The sequence below is a fragment of the Cyprinodon tularosa genome, unplaced genomic scaffold (assembly GCF_016077235.1).
Source record: "Cyprinodon tularosa strain WSP-4 unplaced genomic scaffold, ASM1607723v1 ctg425, whole genome shotgun sequence".
In the NCBI taxonomy this organism is placed as follows: domain Eukaryota; kingdom Metazoa; phylum Chordata; class Actinopteri; order Cyprinodontiformes; family Cyprinodontidae; genus Cyprinodon; species Cyprinodon tularosa.
In genome coordinates this window covers 902,800-928,927 of record NW_024039147.1, presented here as the reverse complement: position 1 = coordinate 928,927, position 26,128 = coordinate 902,800, and the positions used below count along the sequence as shown (strand labels likewise).

At 37.5% G+C, this 26,128-nt stretch overlaps 1 protein-coding gene across 1 annotated transcript in view; it reads left to right on the top strand.

Annotated features, from left to right (window-relative positions):
- The first annotated feature begins 1,046 nt into the window (after nucleotides 1-1,046).
- The window catches only part of LOC119792612 (transmembrane protein 132D-like), a 40,307-nt gene continuing 15,225 nt past the window's right edge, over nucleotides 1,047-26,128 (top strand). The window contains exons 1-4 of the mRNA XM_038299333.1: nucleotides 1,047-1,375; nucleotides 3,620-4,529; nucleotides 14,476-14,622; nucleotides 22,158-22,329. Of these exons, the coding sequence (XP_038155261.1) occupies nucleotides 1,252-1,375; nucleotides 3,620-4,529; nucleotides 14,476-14,622; nucleotides 22,158-22,329 (1,353 nt within the window). The 5' untranslated portion in view covers nucleotides 1,047-1,251. The remainder of the gene's footprint in view (nucleotides 1,376-3,619; nucleotides 4,530-14,475; nucleotides 14,623-22,157; nucleotides 22,330-26,128) is intronic.

Genomic DNA, 26,128 nt, shown 5'->3' with positions numbered 1-26,128 from the left:
CAAAATCCAGAAGTGAGCTTGACAAAGTCTGCCTACATGTGGGAAATTGATCATCTGGTGACCTGGTGCAGCAAAAACAGTCTGGATCTCTGTCTGAAAACAATGGAGATGATAGTGGACTATAGATAGAGTGCAGCCCCACCCAACCCCCTTATTCCTGTCCGACACTCCAGTCTCCACTGTCATCATCGCTCAGGACCTCAAGAGTGAAATGAAAGTCATCTCCCTCACCAAGAAGTCACGGCAGATGATGTTGTACCTTTGGTAGCTGAAGACATTTAGTCTACCAAAGACAGTGATAATGCATTTCTACTTTGCCATCATTGAGTTCATCCTCTCCTCCTCTGCTCCACATCTGGTATGCTGCTTTCACTAAATTGAAGAAGGGCAGGCTGTAGTGTATAATTTCCTCTGCAAAAGAGTGTGATTGGTTGAAACCGTTCCTCTTTTCAGGAACTGACACTTCCAGAACCAAGATGTGAGCAGATGAAATATGTTGTTTTTTTAAGTGCATATTAACAATTTCTCAAGGCATGAACCATTTTCCTTTCCCTGCCACAAGGTCCACTTCTTTGAGTTAGACAATCTTATAAAAATCACAATATAATGAGCTGAATTATATGGTGGAAATTTCTGAGAATGTGAAAAAGGTTCAAACAGGTCCCAATACTATATAGAATTCAACAATTTGGAAATCTGGGTCAAGTTGGCCAGACTAGTGATAGGACTGTACTGAAAAGGAATATTTCCAAAATGACTAAATAAGGCTAAATAATTCTAATTTAGCCTCTCAGAACTCTATGATGGGATGGATGTGAAGAATTATTTGTAAAACATGTGAGTTGTAAAAATAAAAGGACTTTTTCTTAATACTTATTTTTAAAATCAGCAGTCATAGAGAAACCACAAATCCGTTGACCTTGTGCGGAATTCATTTGTTCAAGTCCCTCAACCCCACCCCTCCAACACTCCCTCTCATACACCGGCAGATTAAACCCACGTGGGTGTGCTTAATCTGACCGACTGTTTACTGAATTTCTATCATGAAAAGTCGTCTCTGATGCTGCCCTGTTGTATCAGTCATCTCCCACACTCCCAAAGGAAGAACAAGAAACCAGACGCAGCATTTAAAACTGCTCCACGTGTGTCAGGGACCAGATTTTGGTGGATATAAAAGTGAATTTTTCTCTCCCTTTTTGTTTCATCCTCTGCAATAAGAGGGAGTGACCGTACTGGACAGCAAGGAATGTTATGACTTCTTTCCTGCGCTTTCTTTTAACTGTGCATGGGAGCTCTTGCAACTTTTTAAAAATGACATTCAACTTTTCCATCCGGTCATTGTTTCCAGTTGTGGCAGTTTTTACAGCAATTAAAGGTGAGACGTTAGTGAAATTAAACAAAATCCTATGTTGTTTTTACTTGTTTTAGGAGATCTACTTATCCTAACGCTAACCTATGATGAAAAGCTCCACTTATTGAAAAAAAAAACATAGGGTGTCTTTAAAACAATTGTAAATGTAAAGAAATATTATTACAATTATCTGTTTTCTAAATGGTAGCAATTAAAGACAAGGAGCAGATGTGAGTTTTCATGTAGACTTTCTTTTATCATTCAAAAGATTTTTGCATAAGATCTTAGATTTGTATTAATTTTAATGATTTATGCAACTACCAGGTTATAAATTCCTTATCGTATCTTGTTTGTGGTTAGAAACCTGTGGCCTCATCCCATTTTATTATCCCTCTGCCAAAAAAAAAAGTGACAGCAGGCTCTCCAGCGTCTGTCGTAAGGCTTCATCTGTGGGATTAAAGGGGCCTGGAGCTGAGGTTACACAGCTGTTTCATTGCTTGTTTAAAGATAACCTGCTATGAGCGTGCAATGAGCTGGGAGACTCCATGTAGTGATGCTGTTATGTCATGTAAAAAAACTAATATCTGAGACTTATAATGCATGATATGTGCACACACTTTTAGACATGTATTTTTACTACATGTGGTCTAAACTGTTTTCTTAGTTTTTGACAAAGTAACACAGTTCAGCCCTATATATCCCCTTAAATTCAATAACTACATCCCAACTACTGTGAGGCTCACTAGTTATTAGATCAATACATTGTGCATCTATTGATCCGCAGCATTGTTTGTCAGGATGATCAGCATTTAAAGTTACAAATAAAAGGATAAACAAATCCTAACAATCAGAATATTCTTTGTTGGCTTCATTCTGTAATCTAGAGTTGAAAATGCTGTAAGCATGTAATAAGTTATGAGTTTATTTATTTAAGCAGCTGGGTTTACAAACCAATAAACTGAAACACAAATCTCATGCTTTTTGGGGTGGAATAATGAGGGACCAGACGGTATTTTAACTAAAGTAGACAGCACAAACATCTGGCAGCAAGGAATATTCCTCAAATGCCTAAAAACATAGTTTAAACTTTTCCACTGAAAAAAAAAAAAAAAATAAATAAATAAAATTCTGACGTTACCTTTCCTTTTACTGTTCATCGCTGTAAGTTAATAAGTGCACACATATTGACATATGTTTGGAATTTTTTTTTACCATTAGAGAGAATACTTTTCACTTTATATGCACCTCCTTGAAACCATGATTAAAATCCAGGAAAGGAGATAAAAACATCTTTGCGATAAAGAAGGTTTGTGTAATGTTTGATTCAACTATTTGCCCCCTTTGCGTGAAGGATGGCAGATGTTGAATCGATAGCAGCATTAAAAGAGACACAAACAGCACTCACACACACAAAAAATGTGGCTTTTCCGCACTCTAAATAGGTTTGCTTTTCTTTAACACGATTAAGGGTCACAGGAACAGAAAAATTCAGCTTTCAGTTTATAAATCAGTGTAGCCTTAATTCTAGTATAGAACATTAATCAAGACTTTGCATGTGATCATTATTAAGATATTTCAATTGTACAAGAGTGAAGTTTAGGATGCATAAATTAATTTAGAACCCCTGCATTGTTTATTTTTTTGTCAATGCTGTAAAATTCTGTTATTTGTGTCTTGGTGGGGATGTAAATCTCCTTTTCTAGCTTTTGAAAAAAAGATGTCAAAACTGATTTGTTTGTAATAATACCCTCCAGATATTACAACTAAAAACAGCTTGCCGTTTTTTCCAGCTGCATTTTGGATACTCCAATTGAAATATAGTTATTTAGATTGTTTCAAATGCCAGGGCTCTGTTCATCCCCAAACCTTCTTAGCCCGTTTAAAACTAATAACTGTAAAAAAAGAAAATTGAGCTTGGATCTTGGATCATTCAATATATTAAATTCAATAACTTCTGTAGAAAACTATGGAGACATTTTAGGGGGGGAACTTTGCACTTTGACTGCTGTTGAGACTGACATGTGTATTTCCTGTTCCTTATCCCAATCTTAGTTTAGATGAACTCAGACTCTAATAAGAAAAGCTAAAACAGGGTTACACTGTGTGATATGTTTGAGTCCTATACAAAGTACTGTGTCTGTTGGGGTTTTAAAGTGTTGCTTTTTTGACCCTGAACTTTTCTGAATAGATTCGATAACAAGAAACAGTTGAACTTTTGTTCACAGACTGTAAATGCCTTTATTTCTAAATAATCTTCTTTCATTTCAGCTGGAAGAAGCCAGAGATTTGAAGATGTTGGAGTATTTCCTGCTCCTTTACCTATTTATCCATCCATCAATTTTCAAATCTTCAATGCAGACCATGTGTTTCTTGCACAAAGTAGTCAAGGAACATCAACTAACTCAAGCCTCAAAGTTCAGGCTAAGACATTTCTTATTACCAATCCAGGAGCCCTGATCCTCCAGCCAGCTATCAAGGCTTCGTATGGCCCCCTAGCTGTTGATGCCACTATTCCATCAGACCTGCTTCTTAGTGGACGCAAAATTCTTGCAGTGATTTTAGTCCGTCAGATTCGATCTCCTTCCCCGTTCATCAAGATTCTTTTCCACATGCCCACAGAAAGCAATTTAACTTCCAAGCAAGATAAAATGGACTCCAACAGAAATAATGAGGCTAAGCTCAATGATGAAGCTCACTGCGTGACAGCTTATGCCTTCTGGGAGATGAAGGAAGTCAGAGGATCATGCCTAATTTCTCCTGGTGGATTCTGTGTGGCTCAGCTCAAGCCAGAACCATCTTGGTTTGGCTCTGGAGGCAGATCTGGAAGCTCAAGCCCGGAAGCAGATAAAGCGGAAGGAATCAGAAACCTTCGAGGAAATCTTGTGGAGGTCTACTTTCAGAGCAGGAGGGACCAGACGGGGCAATGTGCTCCACAAGACAGTCTGCAAAGAGTAGGAGTAGGAAGAGGGAGAGAGTCTTGGGGTTCGGGGACCCCTTTGCAGAGGATTGGAAGTGTCACTCTTATCAAATCTCAAACAGGCAACCCGACTTTCCTTCGGCTTAGGCTGGGAGGTTCTTTGATGATTCAAACTTCCTCCAAGCCCTTAAAAAACGATGATGTGGGAACTTTTTACATATTCCTGTCTAGTACATCTACGATGGAAAATTTCACTTTGAGGTAAGAAATCTTCTTTGGTTTTCATTGTTGCAAGCCTTTCATCAAATCAAAGATGTATTTGCCAAACTGGGCACTTATGGCATCAGGCAGGGGTCTTCAACATTTTCCAGGCCAAGGACCCCCAAACTGATGGCGGGATGGAGCGGGGACCCCTTAATTATATATATTGTATGAAATTGTGTTATATAAAAATGGTCCTATAGTCACTCTATTACAGATGGAGTCATGTAACGTAAGTAATTTCTCCCTGCGATTATTAAAGTATTTTCTGATTCCTGGTTGATGGGACAAGTGTTGTGCATGAAATGGTGCCCAGCTTGAAAGAGCTCCTGTGTGTCGCTGAATATGTGCATTGATGACTGAAAGACATCTTCTACCTCCATTTATCTATTTACTACAGTGTGTTGAAATTATGTTAATTTGGATTTAAAGACATTTCAACTTGTGGGAAAAACGTCAGGGGGGAATATTAAAAAAAAGTCTAATCAACCAAAACTTTTGGGACCCCATGCAGCACCTCCGTGTACCCCCTAGGTGTTACAGACCCCCTGTTGAAGACCTCCGGCATATGGTATAGGAAAACATTTGAAGAGAGTGGTAATCATTCCTACAGAGATTCAAAGCCAGAATGTCAAATTTAGGCGAGACACCTAAAGTCACCCTTTTTTTGGCAATTTTATTTTTTTATTTATTTATATTTTTTTCAGCTTTTTTATTGTCATTACGATGTCACAAGTACAGAGCAACGAAATTAACTCTCTGCATTTAACAGTGGGCTGCCACTGTGCGGCGCCCACATGAACTTCTTCAGTAACTCTCCTCCTAAAACAAAGCTGGTTATTAAAGAGCTTGTTTGTTTCCAGCTTATGGGCACATTTGAATGAAAGTTGCCTGATGGTGTCCTAGAATGGTTGAAGTTGTATGAGTCTGAAATCTCTAATAAAAGGTTTTATCGATTGATCTGTGATATGTGCTGTTATAAAGCGACCAAGCTGATTAAGAGGTGCTTGAGGTAAATTATGTTTTTGTTTCCTTTAACAAGACTCCATTATTATTCTTAAATTAATTCTAAGATGTCACTTTAAGAACTTAGTTTAAAGACCACCACTTGACAGTTTGCTTTCGAAAACAAGATGGCACGGGGATAATAAGATACATTTGTGGAACTTCTGGACTTTTTAGGCGTTAGTCTTTTGGAGTTAAACTAGATGATTTGTGTAAATTCCAAGCTTTACTTAAAAATGCATGATACAGTAAGTCGATTAAAAAAAAATCACTGTATTCTTTCCACACTTCCAGGGTGCTTTTTTTTTTTGCAATGAAGCCAAACTTTCCAGCTCAGTATTCCAAAGTTATGAGGAGTGGCTTCTTCTTTAAAAGACTGGCAGTTGCCATCTGCGTCTGACACAGTTTTCACATACAGTAAGGACTATTTCTCCTTTGAATATGGGTCACAAAACTCTAAAACCAGCATCGGGAATTAAGGGAAATTTGATTTAGTTTAACTTACAGAATAGACAATGAATATTGTTCACGGAAAATCATGGCTCATTCAACTTCTTTCTCAAACTTTTGAACACCCATTTCTGTTCAAACTGACATCATAAGTGTGACAGCAATTTTAAATATGATCAATCTAAAGTTGTTTGTTTTTTCACAGTGCGGAGTAGCACATCAGACAAGTCCTAATAGACTGGTGCTGAATGTATTTCTGAACAGATGTTCAGACTGTTCTCTGTGCCACTTAATGTAAACATGGAAGTTATATTTTACCTTTTTGTTAAATGAATCTTCAAAGTTAAACAGATATTAGACCTCTGTTCCTGTTATTTGAAAATTGCAAGTAATGTTATGGTATTTCTGTATCAAAATTGTAATAGAATGTCCCTTATTATGAAAAAGTTTTAATTCTGTCATTCCAGCTGTAAGATCAAGTCCAGGGCTCTTGAAGTGAAGTTGTTATGTAGTGCTTAACAATCAAATTTAATGTGCAGTTTCCAGCTTTCAGTGTCACTTACAGGAGATCATTAAATGGGACATTTATTTACTTTTCATTTAAAGCTACATAAAGCGCACAGTTGAGTTGAGAGCTTTGATGAGGCTAAATATGGAAAGATCTGGCCTTTCTTTCTAACAAGTGGTAAATATCATTCATCGAAATCAGTTTAATCACTGTTCTGTAAATCCAGTCTTACAGAGACAAGAGCTTAGGGGGAATTACACGGGGGGAAAAAATGATTGTTTATGAAATACATAACATATAAGAGACAAAGCAAGTGTAAGTGGGATCTATACTACATATAAGCATATTCAGGAGAAATAAGCTCCATGCATTTAAACGATTACTTAAGGCACTTAAATACTGATGAGGCCCTACCGTCAAGGCCATGTGCTAATATGCATGAACGGCAGAGTGACTTGCGTTGACTGCCAGTTACTGGCTGCATAAATTGTCAGACATATCCTTGCTTCTGAAGCATCACACTTAGTGGGGGAGTTATGAAGACCACTCTTCCATAAACAGGGAAATAATTGGCAAATGATTCACTGGTTTTCTTATCTCAACATCCCACAAACTTTTCAACAATGTTTTTTGGTAATTTGACTTCATAAATAATGCATCTGTTTAATGGAGCAGCACACAAATAACTAATCTCCTTAAATCCTCTGGGTTGAACTGAGCTTAATATAAAAGCAACACTGTCACCAAGGAAAAGCACACAGTTCAATTTGTTCTAAACTTTTTCTTTGCTGTTTCTAAGATTTACATCACCTGACTGTGTAGACTTAAAAGCTGTTTATTAAAATATCACACATATATGTGTGTATATATATATATATATATATATATATATATATATATATATATATATATATATATATATATATATATATATATATATATATATATATATATATAAGCTTCTATGATTTGGATTTATTTCAAAGTTTAGGATTGTTGCAAACATTATACATTATAAACAAAACGCCATTTGTAAAGATTAACAACTGCACTAATTGGCTTCAACAAAATATGCACTCAGTCAATAAAATAATCTAAATAAAATTTTCCCTAACACATTGCTATCACATTATAAGAAAATGAATTTTAGCGTTCTAACATAATCTGTTCAAGCTGTACATTTGTAAGTTGATCAGTTGAAGTCTTATCCCCATTTAGCTGTCACAATTATCATTTTAATGTCAAAAACTCACACGGAAAGAAAAAGATAATCAGAAGAATTTTATTAATACTATTATTTGGTGCTCAGACCTCAGCAGGAAACATTAGCGCTGAATTTTACTTTAATATGCACAAGCAGGTGTATGAGAACAGGCATGTTTCAATCTCAGGCCTGAAACTGGTGGTGGAGTGGAGATATATGAAGTCTGTTCAGTCCAAAGACTGCTGGCTGGCGAGACGATCTGCTTAGACTGAATTGGTGAGATTCGGTAGACTGTGTGAGCTGATACTAGAGCTTCACTCGGGACCCTGAAGCTAGATGTCCAGCTTGGATGAACACAGGTTTGCAGGAACCGGTTCATGATGAGCAAGCATGAAGCGACAGTGGAGAGGAAAAACTCCCCTTTAGGAAGAAACCTCTGGCAGAACCAGGCTCAATATGGCGGTCTTATGCTGGACGGGTTGAGATGTGACGGGGAACGCAGCAAGAGTCCGGTAGGACTTCCACTATAATAGGGACAAGGTTGAAGAAGCACCATAGAAAAGCCAGATGGAACTTACTGTAGCTACAATGGTGGAGTGGGGGATGGAGGGGGGTTGAATCTCGATCATCTGAGTCTAAATCAGACCTAGCGCAACCTTAACTTTGGGGTAGGTTCTTACAAGTTCTTAGACTTCTACCTACTCCTTTTGAACACTACTAAAATGTCTTAACATCTCAATGTAAATCTTGCTTGTATTGTTGCTCAAAGAAGTTTAAACTAAAAAAAAAACCTCTGCTTGCCCTCGGCTGGGCAGCAGACTGAGTCCTGGACCTGGAGACCTTTTAAGATGAACTCTGGATGCTGATTGGGCTTCGTGAAGCTGTGGTACAAAGCTGATTGGTTTGTGTCAGAGGCAGATGAGCCTCTGATGATGAGGGCAAGTAATTTATTTTCTTCAGTTAAACTTCCCCCTAAGCTTAATTTACCAATACAATTACATAGCAGAATTTGATGAGAAAATGATTTATATTTATTGATGATATTAGTTTAGACAGATTTGACATTTTTTTAAATGGATGAAATAAAAATATGAGTAAAGGAAATAGCACTCTATGAAGCTAAGTGTATTCACTCTTTTGGGACATTGTGACAACTTTCTATGAAACCTTTTTAAATATCGAGAGGCACCATACTGTAGGGGCAGAATGCTGACATTTTACAATCCAGTCTGGAAGTGAACACTGAACATGGTTAATTAAAAAAAAAAAATAATCTATAGTGCTTTTTCTTTGATTCGATTACTTTAAAGTTTAAAGGCCATTAAAGTTTATATATATTCTTTAATTTCATTTTTTGTAACATAAATTACCTCTAACAGCTGTTAGTAGAGGTATTTAAAAACTGTTCTTTGTTTACTTGATTTGGAGACTTCTGGGTTGCACTTATGGGATTGTAAAAATGGCAGCGCCAACCTCAGCAATACTGTCAATACAGCCAAATCTCGAGAAAAGTAGCTTTTAGCAACTCGCCACAGTCCCTATTTCTCCAACCATACATGTTCTAAACAAGGCCACTGAAAACTGTCACTAAATTTCCTTTGGTTTGCAATCTTCACTTACTTTCCAGGTACCATCAGAGATTTTTTACAGTTAAAGTAAGATGGGCACTTTTCAAGACCTGTTCTAAAAATAGAAAAAGAAACAAACAAGAAAAAAAAAAAAAAATAGAGGATTAGTGATGTTTTATTTTTTTTTTTAGAAGGAATAACAATGCCAAGTCTTCAACTTTACCTTAGATTTTATTTTCTTTGACTTAACCTTTTCTTAATGCAATTTTCAAAGTGCGCTCAAAAATGTTGTTTGTACGAGAAACCTATTTTGAATAGAAATTAAAATGAACACAAAAAACGGGGGGGGGGGGGGTACTATCTCTTGGGGGCTCCCTCATAGTACCAGAGCTAGACTTTTATTTTTGTGGGACCAGAGGGGGCCCCAGGTCATCTCAGGGGAGTCTACAGGCTATAGAGACATGCCAAAACCAACCAAGAATAAATTTGTTTCTCAAGCAATAATTTGCACTAGGGGGTTCTGAACTGCAGATATATTTAAATACCTGAAGGAGATTTGTGTATAAAAACAACACGAAAATTAAACATAATCTAAATCAAATTACAAGGATTGGATGATAAACTTTAATGAGTCTGCTAGAGGTACACTAATAAAAAAAGAATCATAGGCCCATGTTATCTGCTGCACTTGATTGTTGTTGTATCCATATTTTAACTGCTCTGCTTTGTTGACATGTCTCTTTTGATAATGCAAACAATGGATATGAATGAATATAATATATATTTGTATTAGAGACTTTCCATTACGTAAAGGTGCCAAAAGTGGAAAAATAATATGTTGCATTCATTGGCATTAAATACATGTACTTGAACAATCTGCCTAAAAGTCTGCTGTTTGCACTTTTCCAGTAAGTTTGCAGTAATCACTATGCATGGATTTATTCTCAGAGCACATTTCTTTTAGCATTAATACATTTGCGCAAGTCCTTATGGTACTGTAGTTATTGCTTCCTGCCACATTATGTTGGGAACACTGTGAACAATGTTCTACTTTACTCTGTTATTGTAGAATTATAACAGTGCTACTTTTTTATGCATTTATTATGTGGTCCTAAACTTAATTTTAGGGCTTTTAAAAAAAATACATCTTAACAATTTTGTCACTTTTTCATCACAGAATCAAATCCAGCTTGCAGGGCTTTCTCTAAACAAAACTGTGAGAAAAATATTGTGTGAAGAACGCACTGAGCTATATGTGATTGATTAAAATAAACAAAGCATCAAATAAAAAAACGAAACAAATATATGTTTATTTGAAAACACGTCACTTGTCCATGCAGAAAATGTTCCTCCTAGCTACATTCAACGTTATTATATGGTGAGGTTATTTTTTTGTAAATTCTTTACCATTTTATTATTATTTCAACTTAATAGATGATCACTTTTTCAGTTTACATTGAGAAGTAATAGTGTTAAACGCATTCCTATTTAGACCTTTTACTTATAAATCAGTTTGGTAATATTCCCATTCAGATTCCCTAAACGTCCACATTTTTTCTATTTATTTGTTTTACCAAATTATAGTGTTTATGTTTGTGTTCTCTTGTTGTTATAATGTTACACTCCAAAGTTTTTAGAGGAAGCCTGTAGAGCATGCGTTTGGTTTGCTGTCTCTACTCTCCCTAATTGTTTTGTCTGAAAAGCAAAGTAATTTCCTCTGTAATCCTACAGTTTAGTGATATCATGCTTCAGTCTGGGTACAACACAGTAATCTCCTAAATGATTCAGCCAAATGGGTAATAATGCAGAATTCCCATGCTTAAACCTATGACAAAAAAAAAAAGCTTTTCTAAAGTCTTTCTTAAATATTCTGTTCCTCTGGCAAAAACAAACATTAATGGCACACATGTAGGCTGAGTGACCTGAATGCAGCTCTGTCAGTCTTCTTGAAAATAATTGAATGAGAATCTGTCGGTAGATGCTGAGGATTCAACATCTGCTGCTGCATTGACTATTTGAAAGGATTTGTGGTCTCTTCACCTGAAATCTCCAAATTTGTATTTACTAACCGAAACGCTGGAAATCGTCCAGTTGGGTCAGTAATTTCAGTCTGTGTGTTTCTGGCGTGCGGCCACATGCAGCATGCAGCGGGACAAGACAAGACTGCTGAGCTCTAAGTCCGAGTGAAGGCTCGCTCTGAGAAGCTTGGCAGAATGATTGATTCCTCCAGCGAGAAATCCCTGCTTTACTTCACTCTTTGGGCCAAGATTGAGTCCACTCCAGCATGGTTAGGCCAGATAATCTGTGGCCCTGATTGAAAAGCAAGGAAGAGGTTAACCCTTTAGAGTAAAGATGATCTGGGCTGCCTGCAAGGATTAACTGTGTACATCAGTGAGTTAGACACACACACCATTTCTAACCATCAGATTTACAATAGAACCAGGAGAAAAAAAAAACAACAACATACATTTCCTGGCTATTGGCAGCACGTGTACAAAAAAAAAAAAAAAAAAAAAAAAAAACAGCTGTAGGTGTAGGATTTGAAACAGAAAACTGTGAATAGATCTTAGTAAAAAAGAGGGAGGAGTTAAATAGACGGGGTGCTTTCTTGTTTCCAACCTGTGTTAAGAAAGTCCCAGTAGAAGCTGACACTGATAAAGATTGAGAAGCAAAGGCAAGATTTCCCTGCAGGGAAGCTTCTGTGTGAGTTTCGAACAAGATTCCCTGTAATCCAGGATGATCCTCGTACTGATTTGCTTTGTCCCTTCTTTTGGTACGAGTCTTTAAACTGTTTTGCTCAACTGGATTCATGGTTATCAGGTGGTACTGGCACTATATAGTTTCACTTTAAACAGCTAAAAGAAAATAATGATCATGAATATACTCATAATCTTTTTTTAAGAAAATGTTATCTAAAAATTTGTGGCTTAAATGATTTATCATAGTTTTTCTCTTAAATCCTGATAATTTTTCATACATGACAAACCCATATACACTCCATAATTGCCTCAGTGGGGCTGAAAGAAACAACTGTAAAGTATCCTATGTCTCTGGTTGTTATGCAGACTTGGTGTCTTTATTTTTCTGCAGGCATCCACAACTGAGATTTGATCCTTTTTTTTTTTACACTTCTCAAATGCCGTGTATTCTTTATCCTGTTTTGAAGAGCAACAACAGAATATGGGCCTTGTCCTACTGCATTTATAAAAATATATACCACTAATTTGAAATTTTGATGGATTTATAACTAAATATGAACATTAAGGTTACCTTTAGTTGTCATAATTTTTATATTTTAGTTTATACGGTGCTGAATAGATAGATGGCCCCAAATTAAAGGCTTAAGTTTTTATGCATCCAAAAAAATAAAATTCATGAGTATAAAGCGAATAAATATTTGAATTTATTAGGAGTTTCAAAACCATGTCCTCAATTCTTAGTGGTGATCTCCTGTTATTGTTTTTATGGTTTTCACATGCATCTTATCAGCTTTGTATATGGGCTTAAATTTGAGTGTGCAGTCATTTCACTTTCTCCCTGCTTTGTGATCAGTTTTACCCATTGTTTAGTAATATTTATGTCTCAAACATCTGTCATTCTGTTTTGCATTTTGGCCATTCAGTTATAGCTACACATGATTTTCTATTTTTACTCATGTAAACAATGTTGCTGTGCAGCTACATGAGTTAGGTGACAATCCTAAGACAGAGAGAAAGAGTCAGACAGACAGAAGAGTTTCTCTGACCAGAAAACTGTCCTGATTTGCTCAGAGGAAAAATATTTGTAACACTTGTATAACTTTTTAATTGACTTGCAAGCAAGAAGAATTGTCGTGAGATCTCTCAAAAATACATCTTGCCAGTAGCCAGCAGAAACAGAAATGTTTCGGACCAATGTGATGTAGTGATGTGTATCAGGTCAATGCTTCAACCAGAGGCGGAAGGTCGAATACAGTAAAAACAAACGTGGCTGCACCGGTTTAGCTGGAATACCAGCGGAAGTGGGGTAGCTGCAGTACACCCTAGTGGCGACAGGGAGATTTCTAAAAAATGTATTACTAATATTTTGCACAACTTATACATTTGTGCATAGTATTTTGCCTTTCTTTTTTTTTTACTTTTACTTGTACTGTATTTCGATTTAACTTTAATTATTTTGAGGCCTAATCAACACAAGTTGACAGAAGTTACATTGTCATGGCAACGTCAATTAAGCTAGTGGTCGCAGAGAAAAGAGTTATACTTTATATGGTCTAATGACAGAAACGCATTTCCGGATTTTTTGCAAAAACCACCACCATTGAAGAAGAACACCAGTACCGCAACAATGACAACAGAGAGCAGCTGGAGTGAGGAGACTCTGCCAGCCAACAGAGTCACATCTGACATAAACACAGTGACTCAGGTTCATGCCAGCTGACCAAATCTACATTGTTATAGTGTTTTCATGAAATTTAATTAATAGCGCATATATTCACCTGAGAACTGATGATGTCTGTCTGATACAGACCCTGGTTACCTGCAGTGAAGTGTATATGACAATAAAGTCGGGAAATAGGCCTATAGGCTCATAGGGCTGTTGTTAAAAAAAATACCAAAAAATAGTTTCACAGCACCCCCTGTTCAAAATTACTTTCAGTGGCTCTGTTTGTATCAAATTAGAAAATAACTACAGCAAACTTCCCAAGATGCTCATTGACAATCATCTTTCACTGCCTCGCCGAGTAATAAACCGCATTGCAGTCTTTGCTGTGACTGGGGTTTCCTGTAGGTTCCATTAAATTTATTCAATTTTTTTTTATCTGTTCTCTTTTGAGAGCATAATGTAAAAGTTGGTCATAAGGGGGCAATGGCACAGCTCTGTAACTATGTCTGCAGCTTGGCTTTCTTTACATTTAGAAACAAAGTTTTTAAATATATATACATTTTTACTTTTTTCATAATGTAACCCAGTCAAATTCATTGTTTGCATTGTGTCAAAAAAAACTGCACTGCTCAAATTGCTGTGTCTGTCTGATATTGTCCCTAATAAGTTATTCTAGTTGTCTCACACATTACCACTTAGATGTACACCTTTGAAAAATTGTATAAGGTTTCATAACAGACGAATCTACCACTGATTCTGTACATTGCTCAGGTAATGTGTCACTTGTGATCAACCCATTGGTCTTATTAGAGTTTGATAATAATGAATTTTAATGTTTTTACACAGGGCTTCTGTAAAATCAGGCATGTCCTTCAGTGCGGCTCGGCCTAGTGATCCTCTACAGTGGGACGTTGTTGTGGAGCCTGGGAGAGGAGCAACTCCAAACACTGTTACAGTCATCTGCCGTAGGAAGGCTTCCATTGCCTTGAAAAGGTCAGTTGAAAGTAGAGCTGGGTAACTAATTGCTTTTGCAATGTAACCACAACGTGTGGCTGCATGTTGGTGCAGTGGGTAGCACTGTTGCAGTGGGTAGCACCATTGTCTTGCACCAAAAAGGTTCTGGCCTGGGGCTTTTTGCATGGAGTTTTTTGCATGTTCTCCTTGTGCATGCATGGGTTCTCTCTGGGTACCCCAGCTTCCTACCACAGTCCAAAAACATGACTTTTAGGTCAATTGGCTTCATTAAAAAATTTACTTAGGTGTAAATTTGTGTGTGCATGACTGTGTGTCTTTGTGTGTCTCTATGTTGCCCTGTGACAGAGTGGCAACCTTTTCAGGGTGTACCCCGCCTCTCGCCCTTAGGGCCGGATTTATCAAGATCCAATTTTGCGTGCAGTAATTTGCGCTCGCAAACTGGAATTTTGCGCGAGGGGCTGAACCATGGTTTGCGGGTGATTTAACAAGAGCGATTGCGTAACTGGTGGCAGGTGCAAAACTGTTGGAGACGCCCTATTTAAATGATGGTTTTGCGCGTTTTGTGGTTTGTGGCAAAGTAGTATCTATAAAACTTTGGCAACCTTTATTCCCTAAGGTGGTATGTATTGGCCTGTAGAAAAATGCACATACCAAATGGCTCACAAGAAGTGACTGTGGATGAGATTACTGCGCGTACGCATCCCCGCAGTATTGGCATGTTGTTCCACAGGCGCAGGGGGGAGGTTGGGGTTCTCCGTTAGGGCGTCAGGGCGACATGGCATTTAGGACGGCGGACAGCACTTCTGAAAAACGGTTTGGGAGATCCCAGCTCTCGCTGCAACCGTACGCTGGAATGACCCAGATGCAAAAAAGTGCAATGTTGCAAGGAGTTTTGTGATATGTGGTATTGCGTGGGTCCTCCTTGTGGCTGGCTCCAAATCCATTCGGAGTTCCCCCAACAGTTCCAAAATGACAATGCTGGATAAACGATATGTTTTGATGATCGTTTCCTCGTTCATTCCAAAATTATTCACACGGAGTGAAAAAATGCGTTCTCTGCGTCTCCTTGCTTCATTTCGATGCCTCCTTCTTGCGACAATAACCGCTGCCATGTGTGCGCAATTACGCATACAGACCCTTTGCACCTTCTTTTGAAACATGTTAAATATAGAGTCAGGTACCGTTAGCAAAATTGCTTTCAGGTTTGATAAATCGCTTTGCGAGTGCTAAATTAATATATTTACATGTTCTCCTCCCACAAGACGCACTTTTGCGTGTAAACGCCCCATATTGCATATTCATTGCAGAAAAACTACTAAATGGATAAGAGGCTCTATTTAGCACGTTTTAAAGACCAAATCCTTTTAGCACGCTGTTGATAGATCAGTTTGTACATTTTTTAGCGTTACAGTTGACACAGTTAAATAGCTCGCGTTTTATACACGCAAACCTTTGATAGATCCGGCCCTTAGACTGCCGGGGGGGAGGCACCTGCCTCACTCAGACCCTGACAAGGATTAAGCAAGAGAAGATGGATGTATGGATATAACCACAATGAAAAAAGAAAAAAAAAATAGGCAGTCACTTAAGGCCACATTACCTTTACCTAAGTAAGCCACTATCTTTCTCAATCCAGCCCTTTAGGTGATGGTAATATCACTATCACTATGTCCCTCCATAGTCAAGTGAAGAGATAGGTACAGCTGGCACACAGTTCCATGCATACGAGTTGAAGTAAACACTTTTCTTTGCAAAAGTATCAGTATAGTCCTGTTAGTCCTGGACTCTTGACAAGCAAGCTTTCAATGTCATAAAAGCAAACCCTGGAGAGAAACAGCTATATCCTTGTGGTTACTATTAGAGGAAAATTGAAAAAAACTTCAAATGCAACTTTGGTTAAAAAGTCATAATTTTCCTTATTAAGCAACATTGTTAAGCTTTTAAAGTGTTTAATTTATTCAGCTTGTCAGTTGTGTATTAGTTCTTAACTGCTTAAAAAAAAAAAAAACTGTTCTTTGTACATCAGGAGGTTTCAAGGTAGAGCTAATTGGTCTTTTTTGTGTAGGTTTTCCTTCAAGCTGAATCTAATGTTAAGTAGTTAGCATGCTATAGACTTCCAAGGGTGATGTAAAACTATATAAAGACCAATGAAATACCACTGGGATTTTTTTGTTTCTCCTCAGTGGTATAGTTAAGGGTGATAGAAAATTCTAACATGTTTCCTAAATGTTTCTCCTGCTTGAAAGTAATTTGATTATTAAAATATAAAAATTCTTATCAAATTGCTGTAGTCATAGTATTGGATCAGCAAATTGTGCATTTTGATCCTTTGGTAAGCAAACTGTGATATAATGATGAATGTCAAATTTGTTAAATTTTTAACTAGTATGATTTTGGTCAAATTAGGCTTTAATTGACCAACTTAAACTGCTTTTTTATTTATAAAATAACATTACATTCTGTTTCCTATTCAGTAAAATTGTAACTTGCAACTGAGCCTTCGAACATTATACTCCATTTGACTTTTTAAGTCTTGCACCAATAAAAAGCAAAACAATTCTGGCAGTCTTAGTAGTCAGTTCACTGTTCAATGTATCTATTAGTTGTGTGATTTAATACAGATGGTGAGTTACATTAAAAATCAATAGTCTTGCATGGCAAATATCATCACACTTTAGAAAGAAAAAAAAACAAAAAAAAAGAATTGCCACTAACATTTAATAAGGGAAGTAAAAAAGCATACGTCCATCTTAATTTTCTAGCTTGGATTTGGTTTTGTTAAAAGGGTCAGATTGCATTGTTTTCCAGTTAACCTTTTGAATAACATTGTTTAATATCCTGACAAAAGACAAAGCCTGAATCCTTGGAGTCAACTGTGACTGTTTGGTTTTAGGCTTGCTGTCATCCAGCGACCTACTTATATTCTAGGTTCACATCACTGAAATGCTGTCTACTTTTTTAAAAGTCATGATTATTGACATAATTAATGCATTGACTGACTGTGCATCATAAGACCTTTTACAAACCAAAAGTGGTTTAGTAATAACTGCTATAAGCCCTAATTCTAACTGTACCGAATCCAGGAACATCTGGAGGGCTCAGGGATAAATATCAAATCATTTACCTAGCGCCTGCATCTGGGCACCAGAGGATAGAAGAATAATCCTGTCAGTGTTGCTAATTGATGTTTTTTATTGAGGCGTGTAACAACGTAACAACCAATCTCAGCAATGCATCTCTCGTGCGTAACAGCATGACCTCCAATGCACTGATCCAATCTAGAAATAACCTTTTAATCTTCTGTGCATTGAATTTTTTTCATCTGATTTATGTTTCTTTACTGTGCCTTTCGAACATTTGTGTAAATATGCGACATTGTGCAAAGAGTATTCTATAAAGAAGGAAAATAAAATGGAGATAAAGAGGAAATTGTAGTTGATTTTGTGTGGAGTACTACATTTCTTTCAGATTTAGAGCCCAATTTCATTGTATAAAGTTTTTTTTTTGAAAGCGTTGACCCAAAACAAAACTAAAACCTGTTGAAATGAATGCAACAACAATTAATCACACTCACTATTACTGTACATTACTTCTTTATTGCATATCTTCTCTCTTCTTATTTCTTTGCCTTTCCTATCTTATCACTTAAGTCTGCTGGTATATACCAACCAAGATCCCACCCACCCAGACACTCACTACCACCCACCATCCATCCGACCCACATTTCAGCAGTCATTCATAATCACGGCTACGTTATCCAGGCTTAAGCACTTGCACGTTTTAGAAATGTAGATTAGAAAGTGAAGATATTTTGTCCCTTGCTTCAACCAGAGCTCACACTGACAAATAACAGATGAGCAGGCCCATAAATGCATACAAACGTTTATAGCCACGATGCAGAGCTTAAAGGTTAATGATGGATTGATTCTCAGTAGGCAAAAGCATTAAATTCTGCTTGTGCTTTCCTTTCTCTCAGACTCAAACTCGTCTTATTTTTAGAATAGACCATTCATATTTAATGCAAAGGAAATAGAAAACTGTAATATGCAGACTGAAGCGCCTGTGTTTTTTGTTTAACTTAAAAAGGTGTAATACTATAGTTGGTCTGATCTATGGAATGACTGAAGCGAGAAGAACTTTACACCTTTAGTTGGGAAGGTTTGCTCTCACACAGAGATTTTCAGAACAACCCAAAAAAATGTAATGCAGTTGCAATCGGTTATTTCAGGAGCAGTAGTGCTCCAGCACTGCTCTGATCCAGAAGGAACAAAAAGCACAAAGAAGAAAATCTGTCTCATCGGGTTTCTGTTACTGTTTGGATGTTCAAATAAAGTTGCCTTCACTTCATCCATACTCAAGTGAGCCCTACTAGACATATTGAAACCATTTTGTCAGTGGATTTGCACTTGATTTGTTTTGCTCTCTTCTTATTTTTATTCTATTCAAATGCATTGTCTCTTTCTCCTTATGATACACTATATTGCCAAAAGTATTTGCTCACCTGCCTTGACTCACATATGAGCTTAAGTGACATCCCGTTCCTAATCCATAGGGTTCAATATGACGTCGGTCCACCCTTTGCAGCTAGAACAGCTTCAACTCTTCTGGGAAGGCTGTCCACAAGGTTTAGGAGTGTGTTTATGGGAATTTTTGACCATTCTTCCAGAAGCGCATTTGTGAGGTCGCACACTGATGTTGGACGAGAAGGCCTGGCTCTCAGTCTCCGCTCTAATTCATCCCAAAGGTGTTCTATCGGGTTGAGGTCAGGACTCTGTGCAGGCCAGTCAAGTTCATCCACACCAGACTCTGTCATCCATGTCTTTATGGACCTTGCTTTGTGCACTGGTGCACAGTCATGTTGGAAGAGGAAGGGGCCAGCTCCAAACTGTTCCCACAAAGTTGGGAGCATGGAATTGTCCAAAATGTCTTGGTATGCTGAAGCATTCAGAGTTCCTTTCACTGGAACTAAGGGGCCAAGCCCAGCTCCTGAAAAACAACCTCACACCATAATCCCCCCTCCACCAAACTTTACACTTGGCACAATGCAGTCAGACAAGTACCGTTCTCCTGGCAACCGCCAAACCCAGACCCGTCCATCAGATTGCCAGATGGAGAAGCGCGATTCGTCACTCCAGAGAACGCGTCTCCACTGCTCTAGAGTCCAGTGGCGGCGTGCTTTACACCACCGCATCCGACGCTTTGCATTGCACTTGGTGATGTATGGCTTGGATGCAGCTGCTCGACCATGGAAACCCATTCCATGAAGCTCTCTGCGCACTGTTCTTGAGCTAATCTGAAGGCCACATGAAGTTTGGAGGTCTGTAGTGATTGACTCTGCAGAAAGTTGGCGACCTCTTCGCACTATGCGCGTCAGCATCCGCTGACCCCGCTCCGTCAGTTTACGTGGCCTACCTCTTCGTGGCTGAGTTGCTGTCGTTCCCAAACACTTCCATTTTCTTATAATACAGCTGACAGTTGACTGTGGAATATTTAGGAGCGAGGAAATTTCACGACTGGATTTGTTGCACAGGTGGCATCCTATCACAGTTCCACGCTGGAATTCACTGAGCTCCTGAGAGCGACCCATTCTTTCACAAATGTTTGTAAAAACAGTCTGCATGCCTAGGTGCTTGAATTTATACACCTGTGGCCATGGAAGTGATTGGAACACCTGATTCCAATAATTTGGATGGGTGAGCAAATACTTTTGGCAATATAGTGTACGTTGGTCCACCCGGCATTCCGACTCCAGGGTGTGATTAACCCAGGATAATGCTGGATGTAATAGCGAGACAGACTCCAGACAGACTCTCGATACTGTATAAGGCTATTTTCCAGGGTCTGTTTCGGAGTCTTGAATTAGCTTCATACTAGAGTTCCATTAGATTGTTAATAGATACATATAATTTTACAGTAAATCTATATTCTGCAAAAAAAAAAAAAAAAAATCCCCCTACTTAAACAAAATGTCTAAAAGTACATTAAAAAAAATATATAGATTTTTTTTTTTAAAAGTAACATCCCACATTGTCACAAAAAAAGATCTATAATTTGGATATAATAATACAAGGAAAATGTGGCAGTTACAAATTTTTTTTGTTTATATGCAGGTAGTTTAACCAATACACCAGAACCTAATTTAATGATGACCTTGATATTAACTCATTATATAGTTCCTTTTATCGCATGAGACACCACTTAATTTAGGGTAATTCAAAGTTTGGACTGTAAGCCATTTGCTGCATTTCGAATGAAGAACTCCAAATGCAATTGTAAAAAAATTAATGCGTTAATGCAGATTGCAACTTTTTCGAATGAGCATTAAAGCACTAAGGACTATCAGGAAACACAGTACATCATTACCTACTGCATGTACGAAAGTTTACTTTGAGAAGTGGGGGGGAAGCAAGTATTTTTTAATATAACTCTTACACGTAAATAAGTTCAACATTTTTTCTAGTGGATCTTCTGTGTTTGTTTCCTCAACTCTCTCAGCACTGTGACCATCTAATCACTGACCTGATTAGGTGCCGCATCAGATGTTTGCAGCGAGGCACAAGAAAAGATGGAGAGCCAATCAGAAGCTTATGGGTCATCTAAACTCGGGGAAGCAGGCTTCAGCTTCATGTTAAGGTTGAGCTGTTGTTTTCTGCTTATACTGTAGCGTAACATTGTTTTTGGTCAGTAAAAAGTGCATTGAACATGTCCCCGGTGTCCCCCCTAAATAACGTCCCTGACCTACTGAGACATGTACTTTTATGATGCTTCTTTTCAATTAAGTATTATTAGAGGGAGCAATAAAACAAAGTATTATTGCTTTTTTCAATATTACAGCGAAGTGATAATTTTTCACTTTTTCTCTTAAAGTAAGTTGAGTTTTCTTTTAAATCCACAAATGTCCCTTTTTTTATCTTTTATTTTTTACATCTTTATTTTAAAGAGGCTGTTTTCACTTCTGCTATCAATGTAAGATAGTCACTGTTAGATTTATATTGGATTAGATTTTTTTAACAACTCAGAGGCTTATTGTTTAGCTTCGTGAAAAGTTTTGGTCCACTTCAAAGAGTCTCAGCTCAATTCACCATTTTCTTTTTGATCTTTTCTCACTGGCAGGTATGCCTACACTCTTCTCAAGCATCAAATAACATCAAACACAATTTCCCTGACAGTCCTTCGACCAGGATTGTTGGCTGAAGCTTCTGACAGCTCACCTTATCTTCCCTTCACACTCTTACACCCTAGTTCTCCATCTGTTTATAATCAACATGAACCCACGTGTATTATGTGAAATTTCAACAGGTTGTTTTCCCACAAATATAAGGGTATTTTTTCCCTTTAACACCATGATTTAACAGGTTATAGCTTTTTTACAAAAATATACATATTCTAGACCACTTTGTTTTATTAAAGGCATCCTTTTTTTTCAGAAACTGGCTTATGGCTTTAAACCAAAAACACATTTGATATCAAATGCATGGACTCTGCAGCATTAAACCTTAGTCAAACAGATTTAGATTCACATCTTCTCATTTGCCATTTCATGTCTAAAACAGGGGTCTTCTGGAGATTTTTCAGCTAGATTTTGTGCCAAAAGCTGTCTCCGAGCAGATTGAGAGTCAGGCCATCTCCTGGCGTCTGGAGCTGCCAGGGAATGTCAAAGATGTTGGCTTAATGCGGGTCTACACCACCCCAAGAGACTTCATTGGACTGGCACCTCTGGTGATGGTAAGAGCCACACTTGCATCAGTTCAGCTAAAGGTTTGAGTGCAACAACTTAACAGATGAATCTACATCTATCAGACTGAAGGTGGTAAAACTGAGAAAGCATTGAAGAGAAAAACCTCTGATGCTTTAGATGAAAAGAAAACTGCTGAGAGGGGATTACATTCTTAAAAACATCAGGAAAACTTGTGCTTCGCTTTACCTTCTTATAAACACAAGTATATGGAGAGAAGAGATCTACAATGAGGATTAACTGCCTTTTGAAGACCTCTATTGAATAAATAACAGGATTAAGAGGAGTTTGCATCTTCTGCACAGATGAATTAATCTAAGTTTAGTTGCTAATGTATGATTCACAAGTTTCAAAGCTGGTCATGCCAGTTTTGCCCTTTTCAAATTTTTTATGCAGTGGCGTCGGCTGTGGGAGTTTCCCCTGCAGTCGAAGGGTTAGCCCCTGGGCAGCTGTGGCTACAGTGTAGCCTGTCACCATAAGTGTGTTTGTGAAAGACTGAATGTAGTGTAAAGCGCTTTGGTCAAGTCTCCTGCTATAGCATAAGTAGAGGCCAACTCTGTTCTTTAACGCAGCAGAAAATATTTATATTTGCCTTATGTCTGGTAACATATATCTAGAGGTACAAAATGGCCCTCGGTCACTTTGCCCTTTCACCAATTTATAAGCACATTTATTCCCAAACTAGCCATTTCAAATCAAATCAACTCAAATAAATCAGATTTATTGACATTTATTGTCACAATAGTGCACACAAAACTATATCATGTGTCTCCAGAATCCATTAAGAAACTTCAACATACAAACACCCATCCTTCCCTTCTAAAACTTTATGGTAATACGGTAAGTTAACCTTCTGGTTAATATAATTAGTTTGATTCAAAAAAACACATGGTGTTATGGCAGACTACGTAATGTAGATAATAAAATATGCCTTTAAAATGACCTTTTATTAAAAAAGGAACAAAACATTCCTAAGGCTGCTCGAACTGAATCATAAAGCATTCTTTGGCAGGCTTTATAAAAAGAAAAGTCAGGTAAAAATGATCACATGTGTATAACTGTCAAACCAATAAGAGATAGAATAACCAGTGCCCTAAAAACACCTATATATCCATTAGAAAATAGATATCAAATCTTATGTACTATACTATGATTCAAACAATTTTTGTAATTGTTAAAGAGCTATTCATAGTTCAGGTTTTAGAGTACAGAAAGTCAATTTTTTTTACAGAGAGATTAAATTGATTATTTCAAATGAATATTTTTATGAAAAAACAAAGCAAAACACAAAATTTTCCACTCTAAAATAAAACAAAAGAATGAATCAACACATTTTATGAAAGAAACACAAAACATAGTAAAGCTGTGAAAGCTGAATTTTTATGCTCATTATATTCAAAACACTTGAAGAAGTACCACATGGCTCCAGACCCCTACACAACAAACTCAAGACCTTAACTCTGATATTTGCTTGTATGATTTTGCCTTATTTTCCATTGCACCCCCCTATCAACAATGAAAATAACTTTTACAGATGCCTGCTCACAATTTAAACTTTTGCAAAAAAGTGAGTTGTTAGCACTTACTGCATGGGGAGTGCACCGATCTGATAAATTCCCAAATTGCTGAGGTCAGGGTTTCTGTGTTTATGCCTTACTGTATCTAAAATGTGCAGTGATAAAATGTCAGAAAAGCTGCCTAAATGTAGTAAAAACACCTAAATGTCGAGAATTACAAGCATATGTTCACTGATGTTAAACTTTCCAAATTCTATTATCTAAAACTTTTCTAACATTATGCAGACGTTATATGAAAACACCAGATAAAGGAAATGCAGAAAAGAAGAAAGGAACCATTTTTTTAAAGATTTTATTTTGCCCTCTGTTCTTTTTGCCTTGTTAATCACATGCTTGTCTGGATGATAAAGCAAACAAACAAAAAAAAGAGACAAAAAATGATCTCAGTTTATTTCAAGATTAATATTTTTTGTCCTTAAGCAAAATCCGTTTCATGTTGCAGCAGTTAAGAAAGAATCTAACCTCTGTGGAGAAGTTGTTTTAATCTAATTTCACTGCAGGATCAAGTCTGTTTCAGGCTTATAAAAAAAAAAAAAAAAAAAAAAAGATTTTTACAATCATCATTTAGATTCAGCTTAAACGGCAACCTCTGCTCTTTTCTTTAATTTCTGCTGAAACAGGTATTTGCTTTGCAGCTTTTATGCCATAGTTTTATTACCCTGACCTTTTGGTTAGATATTTATTTCGTGTTACTTTAGCATTAGTCTCAGTTACCTGTACAGCAGCTGAAGAGATTTTTGCCTTAGCCTTATTTGCTGAAGGTACAACAAATCTAATGTTTAACATACATATTTCAGCTATACATAATTTAAATCAAATTCTTCTTGGGAAAATTTAAAGTTTATTAGCAGACAGAAACTTGAAACCCCAAATTACTCTGAGTTTACAGAAAACAGTATCTGAATTTCTCTCAGCATGCTTCTGGCATCATCATGAGTCGAGTGATTGCTTTCTGATTTTCTGCTACCTCTGATCCCTTGGCTTATGTTTGGGTCAGTGTCGTTGATCTGAACCAGAACATGTCCTTTTGGAATTGCGGTCAGCAGCTGTCAAGCCAGCAGGGTTCAAAATGTGACACTGTCTGGGAAACATCTGCGGAACACTGTCCAGAACCTTCTATACCAGGGAGGAGGTGTAGGGATATAATTAAATAAAACCACTCGGATTACTTTCTTTAGCAGCTCCTGGGCAGATTCAGGAACCCCTTAATAAATACTAAAAGTGTGCTTTTGGCAGAGGTTGTGTTTTTTTCTTAGTATCAAGATACATGCATTGAAATATCTGCATCTTAAGAACCTCCACTGAAAAGATTGCTCAATGCTGATATTCGATTGGTTTGACTCTTATTTAGAATTTTTTTGGGGAACGGTCCTCAAATGTTTATTAATTGTTGTTTTTTGCTGTACAAATAATGCTACCTAAAAAGCATCACATTTCCAAATACCAGGACAATTTGAGTTATTCGTATTGCTGGAGACTGCCTCCACCTTTCAACCATATGGAGGCTTCTGCAATGTCCGATTTACCTATCTCATAAATCAATATTGTTATCTAAAGTATATTGACAAATATACAAGTTAGAAGATGATAAAATATAATGAATTGACCACTGCTTCTGAAAGAGATAGTAGAGACAAGCCTTTTTAAATCAAAATGATGGAAAGAAAATAATGTTGACAAAGGCTAAAGCGGAGAATGCTCATAATACTGTAGATCTGTGAGTGTATTTCAAGAAGCCTTGTAAATAATCCCAAGCAGGACTGTTTCGTACCTACTTCCAGCACAGACACAAACCAGCTGATGTCTTCTCTCATACACTCCACCTGCAGGCTAATCTGAACCTCAGCAGTCCTCCTTCTATCTCTAGTAGTTAGACTCTAGAGCCTAGCCTTGGCCTGCCCATGTCTCTTCCTGCTCTGTATCCCTAGAAGGCTGCTTTGATGTTACGCTGTCCTCCTCATGGTAGGCCACAGCCACTCTAACCTGCCTTTGGACCTCTCTCTGACCGACGGACTAATCTGATCTTCCACGATTCTGCTTCGATCCTCCACAGCCAGCCTCTAACTAGCCTTGGTCAACTGTAACCTTTTCTGGGCCACTGTGCTCCTCAGCACTTTTCTTGAGCTAGCAGCGGAAAGCTGCCGCCTCTATCACTGTGGTTCCTCAGCTCCAGAGGGTGGCATAGTAGGCTGGCTCTTCCCGGTTTTGTAGG